The sequence below is a fragment of the Rhamphochromis longiceps genome, linkage group LG7 (assembly GCF_057381845.1).
Source record: "Rhamphochromis longiceps isolate RC_006_pf linkage group LG7, R_longiceps_female_GT1.1, whole genome shotgun sequence".
In the NCBI taxonomy this organism is placed as follows: domain Eukaryota; kingdom Metazoa; phylum Chordata; class Actinopteri; order Cichliformes; family Cichlidae; genus Rhamphochromis; species Rhamphochromis longiceps.
In genome coordinates this window covers 60225394-60240610 of record NC_140563.1, presented here as the reverse complement: position 1 = coordinate 60240610, position 15217 = coordinate 60225394, and the positions used below count along the sequence as shown (strand labels likewise).

The 15217-nt window shown below is 41.4% G+C and overlaps 1 protein-coding gene across 1 annotated transcript; it reads right to left on the bottom strand.

The window, feature by feature from the left end:
• Positions 1-8101: 8101 nt before the first annotated feature.
• LOC146666536 (uncharacterized) lies at positions 8102-14489 on the bottom strand. The gene is made up of 3 exons (XM_085410987.1): positions 13239-14489; positions 9132-9298; positions 8102-8120 (listed from the first exon to the last, which is right to left on the bottom strand). The coding sequence occupies exons 1-3, from the start codon at positions 14487-14489 to the stop codon at positions 8102-8104; spliced, it is 1437 nt and encodes a 478-aa protein (XP_085267113.1).
• Positions 14490-15217: the final 728 nt, after the last annotated feature.

Below are 15217 nucleotides of genomic sequence, written 5' to 3'. Positions count from 1 at the left end.
ACAAACATTTGAATGTGACAAGGAGGGGCGGGTCTGACTGCGAAACTAGTTGTGTATTGGCTAATGACATGTCGATCACAAGTCATGTAAACTTTCATTTTGAAGCATAGTGTGAATAAGATTTACAAAACAGTATTTTGTAAACTAAACTCAGAAATAAGTTACTGAGGTCAAATCACATATAGGGTGTAAAGAGGTGCTGGAGCAGTTTCCCTTTTATTCATATGAAAATATTACATGGGACCATCATTGAAAGAGCTGATATATATATATATATATATATATATATATATATATATATATATATATATATATATATACACACACACACACACACACACACACACACACACACACACACACACACACACACACACAGCTCTGACATTCTCATATTATAAATCATAAATTTGTAAGTGATATCTGTTGGAAGTTGATGTTAATCCAAACAAGCATTGTGTGATCTATTTATAAGAACAGCCAGATCTTCTGAGATTATAATGGGGGAAGCCATGAGTGGTGTCAATGGTGAGGTGAGGTTGATCTAACCTTATAACGCTGTGGTCAATTTATGAGAAAATTCAAATTTACAAGATTGCAAAGGAATGTGGTATGATCCAAACCCAGTAAACTTGGGGTCATTTAAAAGTATTTATAGTTATTTTCAAGCAGCAGTGGTTTGATGAGTTTGAGCCAACCTTGGGAAACTGAAGATGATTACATTGGACATTTTTGGTAATTGATAATATTATTAATTAAATAACTAAATATTAATCTTACATAATTTAGTTTGTTTACATTTATTCAGGTAAAGATTGATGATTTTGTGCAATTTTATTTAAATTAAATACTATAAGTAACTATATTTATTCATACAAGTATTTCTTGCTTGAGACCCACTAATTGGTAGCATGATGCATTTCTTAGTTGTGGTCATCTTCTGGGAATTGATGATAATGCAAGATAAAGAAAACTGAGAAAACATTTTCTTAAATACACACATGATTACAATGTAAAATGAGAGTGGTTAAGGTGTAGAGCTAAAAGACACATGTCGTCATAGAGTAAATGAGAAAAAGCCCAAAGTATGAAGGCATTGCCAGTAGGCCTTTTCCACAACATAAAGCTGGGAGAGCACTGACATTCATTGTCTCTCTGACATCCTTCAGCACTGTGAAATGTACAAAGCCTCATTTTCCCTCTGTTGGTTTACCCTCTTTTGAGGGCTTTCAAAAATACTTTATATGAGCTGTGTGTCATGGCATTTTTCTGCCATTTGAAAGTTAGTATGTTTTTATATTGTTTTACATTTATAACCCATCATGGCACGGGTTTACGTATTGTATAATCAACTGTTTTCATTAGAGAACGTGTGTGTGTATCAGACAAATTGTTAAACATGATCATTTTAATGTTATTAGTTGGATAAAGGATCATTGTTGGCACTGTATACTGTATGTTTAAAAGTGTTAAACCAATTGTAAAAATCAAGGTCATACATAAAAGATGCATGTGTGACAAAAAAATGGACAGTCAGCAGTCATCAAGATAAAGTTGAAATTATTCTTAATGTGGTTTTTTTAAAGTTGACATTTTTTTGTATGAACTGTTTACTCGTTGTGGTCCAACATTGTGTTGACAAAGCAACAGAAATTCTTTTCCACGTTGAGCTACGCAAAATTATATTTGAAAAGTATGAACAAACAAATTTACTACAAAAAAACTAAACAAAAAACAAAAAAGATTTTTAAAAATGTTCTGCCTATTTTGTAACACATTGTAATTGCCATTATTTTCTATTTATTTTTTAATTATAATTATCATTGTATTCACAGTTGCTTTGTCCCCTTCCTGAAACTGAATCAGAATTAAACATTGCTATTTGACCAATGGCGTTTTTCTATTTAACTTTAACATTTATTTTAGTTTTAGCTTTTTGAATGTATTTATAGTATGTAAAGCTTTTTCCATCAGAATGCCAACTGCTGTTTGGGTTAGTCATCTTTATTAATTTTGTTTTCACTAATAGTTAACTATTAGTCTGCTTTTAGCTGGATATTTAAACTCTGTGTTATAAATGGATAAAACTAATAGCATAAATAATTTTTTGAAATAGTTTGTATGTTACAGCATTTTTGGGCTCAGAGCATAGCCTTTAGAATTAATCCTACTTCTATTAGCAGGCACATCATCAATAAACAGTAGTGGTCTGGTTCTACTGGCAACCATGCCTATGCCATAACATTGCCTCCACCATTTCTCTCTTTCTCCATACTTTTCCCTTACTAGCATGCTGTCCCAAGTTAATCTTTGATTTATCTGTTTTTTCAGTGTAATGATGGCCACCTTGACATTTCTGTGGACCTCATATTGAGAGTTCCATTGAGCAGCTACCAAATGGAAATCCAACATTTGGAATCAGCTTCAAATCTTTGATCTACTTAATTTGTCATAGACCTCTTCTGACCATGAAACTGCTTGTTAGTCAACTGTACAATTAATGCTGAACCTGAAAATGGGGGACTATGTATAAAAATTCCTAAATTTTCTGTTCAGACAGTTCATCGTGCCATCCACAAATGTTGGCTGAAGCATATGCAAAAAAGAAGCCATATGTTAAAATGATCCAGTAGTGTCACCATTGTATGTGCACCAAAGCTCATTCAAAAATGGACCAAGGCAAAGTGGAAAGCTGTTTTGGGCTCAGATGAATCATCATCTGACCCCAAATGTAACTGATGTAATGGTCTCGATGGACTTTGGTCTTGTCTTGGTCTCGCTTTCTCGGTGTTGCTGTCTCAGATCGACATAGTGGTCGGGGGAGATTTGGAGTCAACAGTATCCATGACACACAACGTAAGTTCTCTAAGAGCTTCACTTAATTTCCTTTCGCTGCTCAGCTCTCACACAGTGGCTCAGCTATGCTTCAATCCCTCCATATTGTGGCCAATCACATGCGAGCATATAGGATAATATCATTATGTGAAAAACAGAGAGGGTGAGAGACGCGACAGTCAAGTGGAGCGTGCGTCTGTCCTCTCTGTAAGTGAGTGAGACAGTAGACAGCGGGGAAGAACTGCGGTAAAGTGAGCCGTCATTTGTGAGCCGCGGTCAAGCCAGCCGCCTCCTATCCGCCGCATAAATTTCCTTGCGCTTTTACACCAGTCTTTACGGTAGCGCCTTTTCGCTTTATATCCTGATTGAAAGCCTATACTCGCGCACACATGCACGCGCGTGAACAGTCACACGCACGCGCGCACACAAATTACAATGGAACAGCCCAATACAGCCATCGTGACAGTCTGGTTGCATATTCAAAAATTCATTAAAAATCATTATTAAAAGTTGATGCCAAGCTTTCAACACAATCCTCTTCTCGGACACCTACTTTACCTCTGGGCCAGTTTTTACCCAGATTTACTGTAATATTACTCAGAAATCACAGTAAACTCATATTCAGTGCAATACAGTCAATGCACTACAATTATGTTTATTTCAAAAATTCATTAAAAGTCATCCTGAATAGTTGAGGTCCAACTTTCAACACATCCCCCCTCTGGGACACCTACTGTACCTGTGTGCCAATTTTCATCCAGATTTACTGTAGAATTCCTCAGAAATTAAAGGGTACTTGTATTCAATGCAATACAGTCAATACAATAGAATTATGTCAATTTTCAGAAATTCATTAAAAATCATCCTGAGTAGTTGATGTACAACTTTCAACACATCCCCCCTCTGGGACACCTACTGTACCTGTGTGCCAAGTTTCATCCAGATTTACTGTAGAATTCCTCAGAAATTAATGGAAACATTTATTCAATCTAATACAGCCAATGCACTACAATTGTGTCAATTTTCAAAAATTCATTAAAAATCATCCTGAGTAGTTGATGTACAACTTTCAACACATCCCTCCTCTGGGACACCTACTGTACCTGTGTGCAAATTTTCATCCAGATTTACTGTAGAATTCCTCAGAAATTAAAGGAAACTTATATTCAATTCAATACAGTCAATACAATAGAATTATGTCAATTTTCAGAAATTCATTAAAAATCATCCTGAGTAGTTGATGTACAACTTTCAACACATCCCCCCTCTGGGACACCTACTGTACCTGTGTGCGAATTTTCATCCAGATTTACTGTAGAATTCCTCAGAAATTAATGGAAACTTATATTCAATTCAATACAGTCAATACAATAGAATTATGTCAATTTTCAAAAATTCATTAAAAATCATCCTGAGTAGTTGATGTACAACTTTCAACACATCCCTCCTCTAGGACACCTACTGTACCTGTGTGCCAGGTTTCAGCCAGATTTACTGTAGAATTCCTCAGAAATTAATGGGTACTTGTATCCAATGCAGTCGGCCAATACAGTAGAATTATGTCAATTTTCAAAAATTCATTAAAAATCATCCTGAGTAGTTGATGTACAACTTTCAACACATCCCCCCTCTGGGACACCTACTGTACCTGTGTGCCAAGTTTCATCCAGATTTACTGTAGAACTCCTCAGAAATTAAAGGGTACTTGTATCCAATGCAGTCGGCCAATACAGTAGAATTATGTCAATTTTCAAAAATTCATTAAAAATCATCCTGAGTAGTTGATGTACAACTTTCAACACATCCCCCCTCTGGGACACCTACTGTACCTGTGTGCCAGGTTTCAGCCAGATTTACTGTAGAATTCCTCAGAAATTAAAGGGTACTTGTATCCAATGCAGTCGGCCAATACAGTAGAATTATGTCAATTTTCAAAAATTCATTAAAAATCATCCTGAGTAGTTGATGTACAACTTTCAACACATCCCTCCTCTGGGACACCTACTGTACCTGTGTGCAAATTTTCATCCAGATTTACTGTAGAATTCCTCAGAAATTAAAGGAAACTTATATTCAATTCAATACAGTCAATACAATAGAATTATGTCAATTTTCAGAAATTCATTAAAAATCATCCTGAGTAGTTGATGTACAACTTTCAACACATCCCCCCTCTGGGACACCTACTGTACCTGTGTGCGAATTTTCATCCAGATTTACTGTAGAATTCCTCAGAAATTAATGGAAACTTATATTCAATTCAATACAGTCAATACAATAGAATTATGTCAATTTTCAAAAATTCATTAAAAATCATCCTGAGTAGTTGATGTACAACTTTCAACACATCCCTCCTCTAGGACACCTACTGTACCTGTGTGCCAGGTTTCAGCCAGATTTACTTTAGAATTCCTCAGAAATTAATGGGTACTTGTATCCAATGCAGTCGGCCAATACAGTAGAATTATGTCAATTTTCAAAAATTCATTAAAAATCATCCTGAGTAGTTGATGTACAACTTTCAACACATCCCCCCTCTGGGACACCTACTGTACCTGTGTGCCAAGTTTCATCCAGATTTACTGTAGAACTCCTCAGAAATTAAAGGGTACTTGTATCCAATGCAGTCGGCCAATACAGTAGAATTATGTCAATTTTCAAAAATTCATTAAAAATCATCCTGAGTAGTTGATGTACAACTTTCAACACATCCCCCCTCTGGGACACCTACTGTACCTGTGTGCCAGGTTTCAGCCAGATTTACTGTAGAACTCCTCAGAAATTAAAGGGTACTTGTATCCAATGCAGTCGGCCAATACAGTAGAATTATGTCAATTTTCAAAAATTCATTAAAAATCATCCTGAGTAGTTGATGTACAACTTTCAACACATCCCCCCTCTAGGACACCTACTGTACCTGTGTGCCAGGTTTCAGCCAGATTTACTGTAGAATTCCTCAGAAATTAAAGGGTACTTTATTCAATTCAATACAGTCAATACAATAGAATTATGTCAATTTTCAAAAATTCATTAAAAATCATCCTGAGTAGTTGATGTACAACTTTCAACACATCCCCCCTCTGGGACACCTACTGTACCTGTGTGCCAGGTTTCAGCCAGATTTACTGTAGAATTCCTCAGAAATTAAAGGGTACTTGTATCCAATGCAGTCGGCCAATACAGTAGAATTATGTCAATTTTCAAAAATTCATTAAAAATCATCCTGAGTAGTTGATGTACAACTTTCAACACATCCCCCCTCTGGGACACCTACTGTACCTGTGTGCCAAGTTTCATCCAGATTTACTGTAGAACTCCTCAGAAATTAAAGGGTACTTTATTCAATTCAATACAGTCAATACAATAGAATTATGTCAATTTTCAAAAATTCATTAAAAATCATCCTGAGTAGTTGATGTACAACTTTCAACACATCCCCCCTCTGGGACACCTACTGTACCTGTGTGCCAAGTTTCAGCCAGATTTACTGTAGAATTCCTCAGAAATTAAAGGGTACTTGTATCCAATGCAGTCGGCCAATACAGTAGAATTATGTCAATTTTCAGAAATTCATTAAAAATCATCCTGAGTAGTTGATGTACAACTTTCAACACATCCCCCCTCTGGGACACCTACTGTACCTGTGTGCCAGGTTTCAGCCAGATTTACTGTAGAATTCCTCAGAAATTAAAGGGTACTTGTATCCAATGCAGTCGGCCAATACAGTAGAATTATGTCAATTTTCAGAAATTCATTAAAAATCATCCTGAGTAGTTGATGTACAACTTTCAACACATCCCCCCTCTGGGACACCTACTGTACCTGTGTGCCAAGTTTCAGCCAGATTTACTGTAGAATTCCTCAGAAATTAAAGGGTACTTGTATCCAATGCAGTCGGCCAATACAGTAGAATTATGTCAATTTTCAAAAATTCATTAAAAATCATCCTGAGTAGTTGATGTCCAACTTTCAACACATCCCCCCTCTGGGACACCTACTGTACCTGTGTGCCAGGTTTCAGCCAGATTTACTGTAGAATTCCTCAGAAATTAAAGGGTACTTGTATCCAATGCAGTCGGCCAATACAGTAGAATTATGTCAATTTTCAGAAATTCATTAAAAATCATCCTGAGTAGTTGATGTACAACTTTCAACACATCCCCCCTCTGGGACACCTACTGTACCTGTGTGCCAGGTTTCAGCCAGATTTACTGTAGAATTCCTCAGAAATTAAAGGGTACTTGTATCCAATGCAGTCGGCCAATACAGTAGAATTATGTCAATTTTCAGAAATTCATTAAAAATCATCCTGAGTAGTTGATGTACAACTTTCAACACATCCCCCCTCTGGGACACCTACTGTACCTGTGTGCCAAGTTTCATCCAGATTTACTGTAGAACTCCTCAGAAATTAAAGGGTACTTTATTCAATTCAATACAGTCAATACAATAGAATTATGTCAATTTTCAAAAATTCATTAAAAATCATCCTGAGTAGTTGATGTACAACTTTCAACACATCCCCCCTCTGGGACACCTACTGTACCTGTGTGCCAAGTTTCAGCCAGATTTACTGTAGAATTCCTCAGAAATTAAAGGGTACTTGTATCCAATGCAGTCGGCCAATACAGTAGAATTATGTCAATTTTCAAAAATTCATTAAAAATCATCCTGAGTAGTTGATGTCCAACTTTCAACACATCCCCCCTCTGGGACACCTACTGTACCTGTGTGCCAGGTTTCAGCCAGATTTACTGTAGAATTCCTCAGAAATTAAAGGGTACTTGTATCCAATGCAGTCGGCCAATACAGTAGAATTATGTCAATTTTCAGAAATTCATTAAAAATCATCCTGAGTAGTTGATGTACAACTTTCAACACATCCCCCCTCTGGGACACCTACTGTACCTGTGTGCCAAGTTTCATCCAGATTTACTGTAGAACTCCTCAGAAATTAATGGAAACATTTATTCAATTCAATACAGTCAATACACTACAATTATGGAAATTTCAAAAATTCATTAAAAATCACCCATAATAGTTGAGGTCCAACTTTCAACACTTTCTTACTCTGGGCGTCCTACCGTACCTCTGGGCCAAGTTACATCTCAATTCACTGTAATCTTTATCAAAAATTGAAAGAACAATTATATGTCAATGCTGGATGTGTGTCCTTTCAAAGTGACACTAAATAACAGAACTCAGGCACATCAGGGAATAATCCAAAAGGCGGATTTATTAAACAAAAACAACATACAAAATATCTCTAACCCATACTACATAACCTAAAAAGAAACAAAGGGACACTTAGAAGCACAAGGAAACAATACTGAAAGGGCAAGAGACACAGTCCAAACACAATTCACAACTAAAATGCCAAAAGAACAAGTCATCCCACATAGCAGACGGGTCTTGCCTGGATCTGGTGTCAAGCCGGCACTGCTGGCTGACTTCTGGCATGGTAAGATGGCACTGTTTATGTGATGGCATGCCACATTTGGCCTGATTGGGTGAATGTGACATGTTGTATAGAGCACTTTGAGTAATATGGGTGAGTAAAAAAGTGCTGTATAAGAATCAGTCCATTCACTGTCTGAACAGAGTTTCGTCATGTTACTTTTGCACTATTATGTTCCAGCACATGTTGTTATTACATGGCTTACATGGCTAAGGTACACATTAGGCTGACATCTGGGGCCAGAGCTGAAACTGTTCTGGGCCAGCACAGGGCCAGCAGTGTGTCTGCAACTGGCCTTGTGCTGGCTCATGTGTGGGCCACCTCTGGTAAACCAGATCTGGGCCACCATAGGGCCGTCATTCTTTGCGGTACGCAGGCCATGTGTAAGCACATTGTGTGGGACAGATCCAGGCCATACCAATTTTGCTATGTGGGAGGAATTATGTAAAAATAGAAACATCATAAAAATGAAAATGAACATAAAGTAAAATGTACTGAAAAGAACATCAGTATGGCCATCATTATTTGCTTGGAAAGTCTAAAGTTCCATGGCTTTGAACAGCCAGAGAACGCAATGCCCAGCTTAGAATGACTAAAAGTAACTTCTTTTAACATTCTGTCATTCTGCTTCTATATCAAAAATCCACTAAAAATAGTCATTTGAAAAAAAATATTCGCCACTTTTCATCAGTTTGGGTTCCTCTGTTTATAGCAATTTTTAGAAAAGAACCCAATACCTTTGTCACTATACAGTTGTACAGTGAGAGACAGAGCATCTCCTACTCATTGCAAACATGCTGGGAGGGTGGCTCTATCCGCCTTAGTGCAGCTGCTGTACCATACTGTGATGCAGTAAGTTAGTAGGCTCTCAATGGGCGAGTGGTGGAAGGGTGAGCTGTAGTCCACAAAGAGCATTGTGGCGTAGCTCTGCCGCTGTTCTAGGTGACTCAGCACCGAGTGGAGGGTGATGGCATCTTCTGTGAATCTGTTTGCACGGTATGCAAACTGGTGGGGGTCGAATTCTGGGGGGAGGTAATCCTTGGTGTGCTGAAGGACTAGTTTCATGATTACCGGTGTGAGGGCCACAGGGCAATAATAGTTCAGGCTGGTGATGGGAGACTTCTTTGGTACTGGGATGATTGTGGCTGATTTTAGACAGGATGGGATGGCTGCTTCATCCAGTGAGAGGTTGAAGATTCTGGTGGAGATGAGGGTGAGCTGGTGGGCACATGGTCTTAGCACTTTACCACGTATTCCGTCTGGACGCCTTCCTGGGGTTCACTGCTAGGAACACTCATCTGACATCGTGCTCCGTTACAGTGAATGGAGCGGTGCAGGAACCAGGTGAGGATGAGGATGGGAGCAGGGCTGAGGCAGATGAATGCTGCTGTTGTGGTGTTTCAAAGCGGGCAAAGAAGCTGTTTATGTCCTCTGCTAGCTGCACACTCAGGTTTTCTGTTTTCACAGTTCTGCCTCTGTGGTTTATGATGTCTATTATTCCATGCCATGTGTTGTTGCTGGACAGGTGGGACCCCTTTTCAGGTCAGCTCGAGCAGACCTGTACAGAGCTCTGTCAACAGACCTACAGGGAGTGCAGAATTATTAGGCAAGTTGTATTTTTGAGGAATAATTTTATTATTGAACAACAACCATGTTCTCAATGAACCCAAAAGACTCATTAATATCAAAGCTGAATGTTTTTGGAAGTAGTTTTTTTTTTTTTTTTTTGTTTTAGTTATTTTAGGGGGATATCTGTGTGTGCAGGTGACTATTACTGTGCATAATTATTAGGCAACTTCACAAAAAACAAATATATACCCATTTCAATTATTTATTTTTACCAGTGAAACCAATATAACATCTCCACATTCACAAATATACATCTCAGAATCAGAATCAGAATCGTGTTTATTGGCCAAGTACAGTGGGGCAAAAAAGTATTTAGTCAGCCACCGATTGTGCAAGTTCCCCCACCTAAAATGATGACAGAGGTCAGTAATTTGCACCAGAGGTACACTTCAACTGTGAGAGACAGAATGTGAAAAAAAAATCCATGAATCCACATGGTAGGATTTGTAAAGAATTTATTCGTAAATCAGGGTGGAAAATAAGTATTTGGTCAATAACAAAAATACAACTCAATACTTTGTAACATAACCTTTGTTGGCAATAACAGAGGTCAAACGTTTACTATAGGTCTTTACCAGGTTTGCACACACAGTAGCTGGTATTTTGGCCCATTCCTCCATGCAGATCTTCTCGAGAGCAGTGATGTTTTGGGGCTGTCGCCGAGCAACACGGACTTTCAACTCCCGCCACAGATTTTCTATGGGGTTGAGGTCTGGAGACTGGCTAGGCCACTCCAGGACTTTCAAATGCTTCTTACGGAGCCACTCCTTTGTTGCCCGGGCGGTGTGTTTTGGATCATTGTCATGTTGGAAGACCCAGCCTCGTTTCATCTTCAAAGTTCTCACTGATGGAAGGAGGTTTTGGCTCAAAATCTCACGATACATGGCCCCATTCATTCTGTCCTTAACACGGATCAGTCGTCCTGTCCCCTTGGCAGAAAAACAGCCCCATAGCATGATGTTTCCACCCCCATGCTTCACAGTAGGTATGGTGTTCTTGGGATGCAACTCAGTATTCTTCTTCCTCCAAACACGACGAGTTGAGTTTATACCAAAAAGTTCTACTTTGGTTTCATCTGACCACATGACATTCTCCCAATCCTCTGCTGTATCATCCATGTGCTCTCTGGCAAACTTCAGACGGGCCTGGACATGCACTGGCTTCAGCAGCGGAACACGTCTGGCACTGCGGGATTTGATTCCCTGCCGTTGTAGTGTGTTACTGATGGTGACCTTTGTTACTTTGGTCCCAGCTCTCTGCAGGTCATTCACCAGGTCCCCCCGTGTGGTTCTGGGATCTTTGCTCACCGTTCTCATGATCATTTTGACCCCACGGGATGAGATCTTGCGTGGAGCCCCAGATCGAGGGAGATTATCAGTGGTCTTGTATGTCTTCCATTTTCTGATGATTGCTCCCACAGTTGATTTTTTCACACCAAGCTGCTTGCCTATTGTAGATTCACTCTTCCCAGTCTGGTGCAGGTCTACAATACTTTTCCTGGTGTCCTTCGAAAGCTCTTTGGTCTTGGCCATGGCGGAGTTTGGAGTCTGACTGTTTGAGGCTGTGGACAGGTGTCTTTTATACAGATGATGGGTTCAAACAGGTGCCATTCATACAGGTAACGAGTGGGGGACAGAAAAGCTTCTTACAGAAGACGTTACAGGTCTGTGAGAGCCAGAGATTTTCCTTGTTTGAGGTGACCAAATACTTATTTTCCACCCTGATTTACGAATAAATTCTTTACAAATCCTACCATGTGGATTCATGGATTTTTTTTTCACATTCTGTCTCTCACAGTTGAAGTGTACCTCTGGTGCAAATTACTGACCTCTGTCATCATTTTAAGTGGGGGAACTTGCACAATCGGTGGCTGACTAAATACTTTTTTGCCCCACTGTATATGTGCAGACACATACAGGGAATTTGGTTCCGGTAGATGGTGGCTCTCAAGCACAGCAATGTAAATCTCACACACACACACACACACACACACACACACACACACAAGTGTCTATATATACACATTACACATACATACACAAAGCTATGTAAACCAACTATAAATAACGAATCTAACCTTATATACATAAAATACAGAAATGAATGAGGTGGAATGAATACTACAAAATGTACATAAGGTGCAGTTGCAGTCTGGCAGTGGGAGCAGTGTGACAGGTCAACTGTTAAGAAGGGAGATGGCGAGGGGAAAGAAACTGTTCCTGTGTCGGGTGGTCCTGGTCTGCAGGCTTCTGTACCGTCTGCCAGAGGGCAGCAGATCAAAAAGTCTGTGTGCAGGGTGTGAGGGGTCTGCGATGATTTTCCCTGCCCGTTTCCTGGTTCTTGAGAGGTACAGATCCTGGATGGAGGGCAGGGGGGGCGCTGATGATCCTTTCTGCTGCCCGTACAGTCCGCTGCAGTCTGCTCCTGTCCTGTTTAGTGGCTGCTCCATACCAGACTGTGATGGAGGAGCACAGGACAGACTCAATGACCGCAGTGTAGAACTGGATCAGCAGCTCCTGTGGAAGACTGTACTTCCCCAGTTGTCTCAGGAAGTACATCCTCTGCTGGGTCTTTTTGAGGATGGAGTTGATGTTGGTCTCCCACTTCAGGTCCTGGGAGATGGTTGTACCCAGGAACTTGAAGATCTTCACAGTCGACACAGGGCTGTCTGATATGGTGAGGGGGAGCAGAGTTGAGGGATGTCTCCTGAAGTCCACTGTCATCTCTACAGTCTTAAGAGTGTTCAGCTCCAGATTGTGCTGACTGCACCAGAGTACCAGCCGCTCAACTTCCTGCCGGTATGCAGACTCATCACCATCTTGAATGAGGCCAATGACAGTGGTGTCATCTGCAAACTTTAGGAGTTTGACAGCAGAGTTATTGGAGGTGCAGTCGTTAGTGTAGAGGGAGAACAGTAGTGGTGAGAGGACACATCCTTGAGGGCACCAATACTGAGGGACCGGGTTTCAGAGGTGATCTCCCCCAGCCTCACTTGTTGCTTTCTGTCTGTCAGGAAGCTGGTGATCCACTGACAGGTAGCTGGTGACACGCTGAGCTGGGAGAGTTTGGAGGAAAGAAGTTCAGGCACAATGGTGTTAAAAGCCGAACTAAAGTCCACAAACAGGACCCTGGCATAAGTTCCCGGGCAGTCAAGGTGTTGCAGGATGTAATGCAGCCCCATGTTCACTGCATCATCCACTGACCTGTTTGCCCGGTAGGCAAACTGCAGAGGGTCCAGCTGGTGGCCTGTAATGTCTTTCAGATGGGCTAACACCAGTCGTTCGAAGGATTTCATGACCACAGACGTCAAGGCGACAGGTCTGTAGTCATCCAGTCCTGTGATAGTGGGTTTCTTGGGAACAGGGATGATGGTGGAGCATTTGAAGCAGGAGGGAACTTCACACAGCTCCAGGGATCTGTTGAAGATGCGAGTAAAGATGGGAGCCAGCTGTTCAGCACAGGTTTTGAGGCAGGAGGGTGAGACGCCATCTGGTCCGGGGGCTTTCCTGGGCTTCTGTTTCTGGAATAGTCGGCTCACATCCTGAGTGTGTATTCTTAGTTTCAGGGAGGAGGAAAGGGAGGTGAGAGGTGTGGTGGAGGTCGTTGAGTCTGGATTGGGGAGGGTGGGGGTGGTCGTTGAGTCTTGATTGGGGAGGGGCAGGGTGAAGGGGGGAGAGGTGGAAGGTGTGTTGGGGGTCAATGTCTGAAGCAATGTCCCTGGGGAGGGGAGGGTGGGGCGTGGGAGTCTGTCCGTCTCAAACCTGCAATAGAAAGTGTTTAACTCGTTGGCCAGGTCTTTGTTTGCTTCAATAGTGGGTGGGGGGCGTCTGTAGCTGGTGATTTCCTGCAGGCCCCTCCACACTGACGCAGGGTCGTTGGCTGAGAGCCGTTCTTCCAGCTTCTGGGAGTAGATCCTTTTAGCTGCTTTGATCTCCTTGGTCAGTGTGTTCCTGGCTTGCTTGTACAGGACCCTGTCACCACTTCTGTAGGCGTCCTCCTTGGCCTTGCGAAGATGTTGGAGTTTAGGAGTGAACCATGGTTTATTGTTGTTGTATGTGCAAAAGGTCTTTGTTGGCACACACACGTCTTCACAGAAACTGATGTATGATGTCACAGTGTCCGTGAGCTCATCTAGGTTCTCAGATGCAGCTTCAAAAACAGTCCAATCAGTGGAGTCAAAACAGTCCTGCAGTTCCTGCTTTGCTGCGTTAGTCCACTTCTTCACAGTTTTGACTACAGGCTTGGCACGTTTGAGTTTTTGCCTATAAACTGGAATAAGATGGACCATGCAGTGATCAGAATGTCCCAAAGCTGCCCGGGGCACAGAGCGATAGGCATCTTTTAGAGTGGTGTAGCAGTGATCCAGTATGATGTTGTCCCTGGTGGGGCAGTCTATATGCTGTCTGTATTTAGGGAATTCGTAGTTTAGGTTTGCTCTGTTAAAATCCCCAAGAATAATTGTAAAGGAATCCGGGAATTTCCTCTCCAGGGTAGTAATCTGGTCAGCCAGCTCGCACAGTGCGTTGTTCGCGTTGGCCTGTGGAGGGATGTAAACTCCGACCAGCATGAAGGAAGAAAACTCCCGCGGTGAATAAAAAGGTTTACAGTTGATGAGAAAACTTTCCAAGTGTGGGCTGCAGTGTTTCTGTAACACTGTGACATCAGTACACCAACCTTCATTAATGTAGAAGCAGACTCCACCACCCTTTGTTTTCCCTGAGAGCTCTGTTTCGCGGTCCGCCCGGTGAAGTTGGAAGCCCGGCAGATTTAAGACAGCGTCTGGGACTCGCTCACTGAGCCAGGTTTCAGTGAAGCAGAGGGCAGCAGAGCGTGCAAAGTCCTTGTTAGTCCGGTTTAAGAGCAGTAATTCGTCGACTTTGTTTGGAAGAGAGCGGAGATTCGCGAGGTGAATGGAGGGGAGTGCCGTGCGGAATCCTCGCCGACATTCAAAAACAAAACAACAACAAATCAGCGACCAATATAGCCACCTTTCTTTGCAAGGACACTCAAAAGCCTGCCATCCATGGATTCTGTCAGTGTTTTGATCTGTTCACCATCAACATTGCGTGCAGCAGCAACCACAGCCTCCCAGACACTGTTTAGAGAGGTGTACTGTTTTCCCTCCTTGTAAATCTCACATTTGATGATGGACCACAGGTTCTCAATGGGGTTCAGATCAGGTGAACAAGGAGGCCATGTCATTAGTTTTTCTTCTTTTATACCCTTTCTTGCCAGCCACGCTGTGGAGTACTTGGACGCGTGTGATGGAGCATTGTCCTGCATGAAAATCATGTT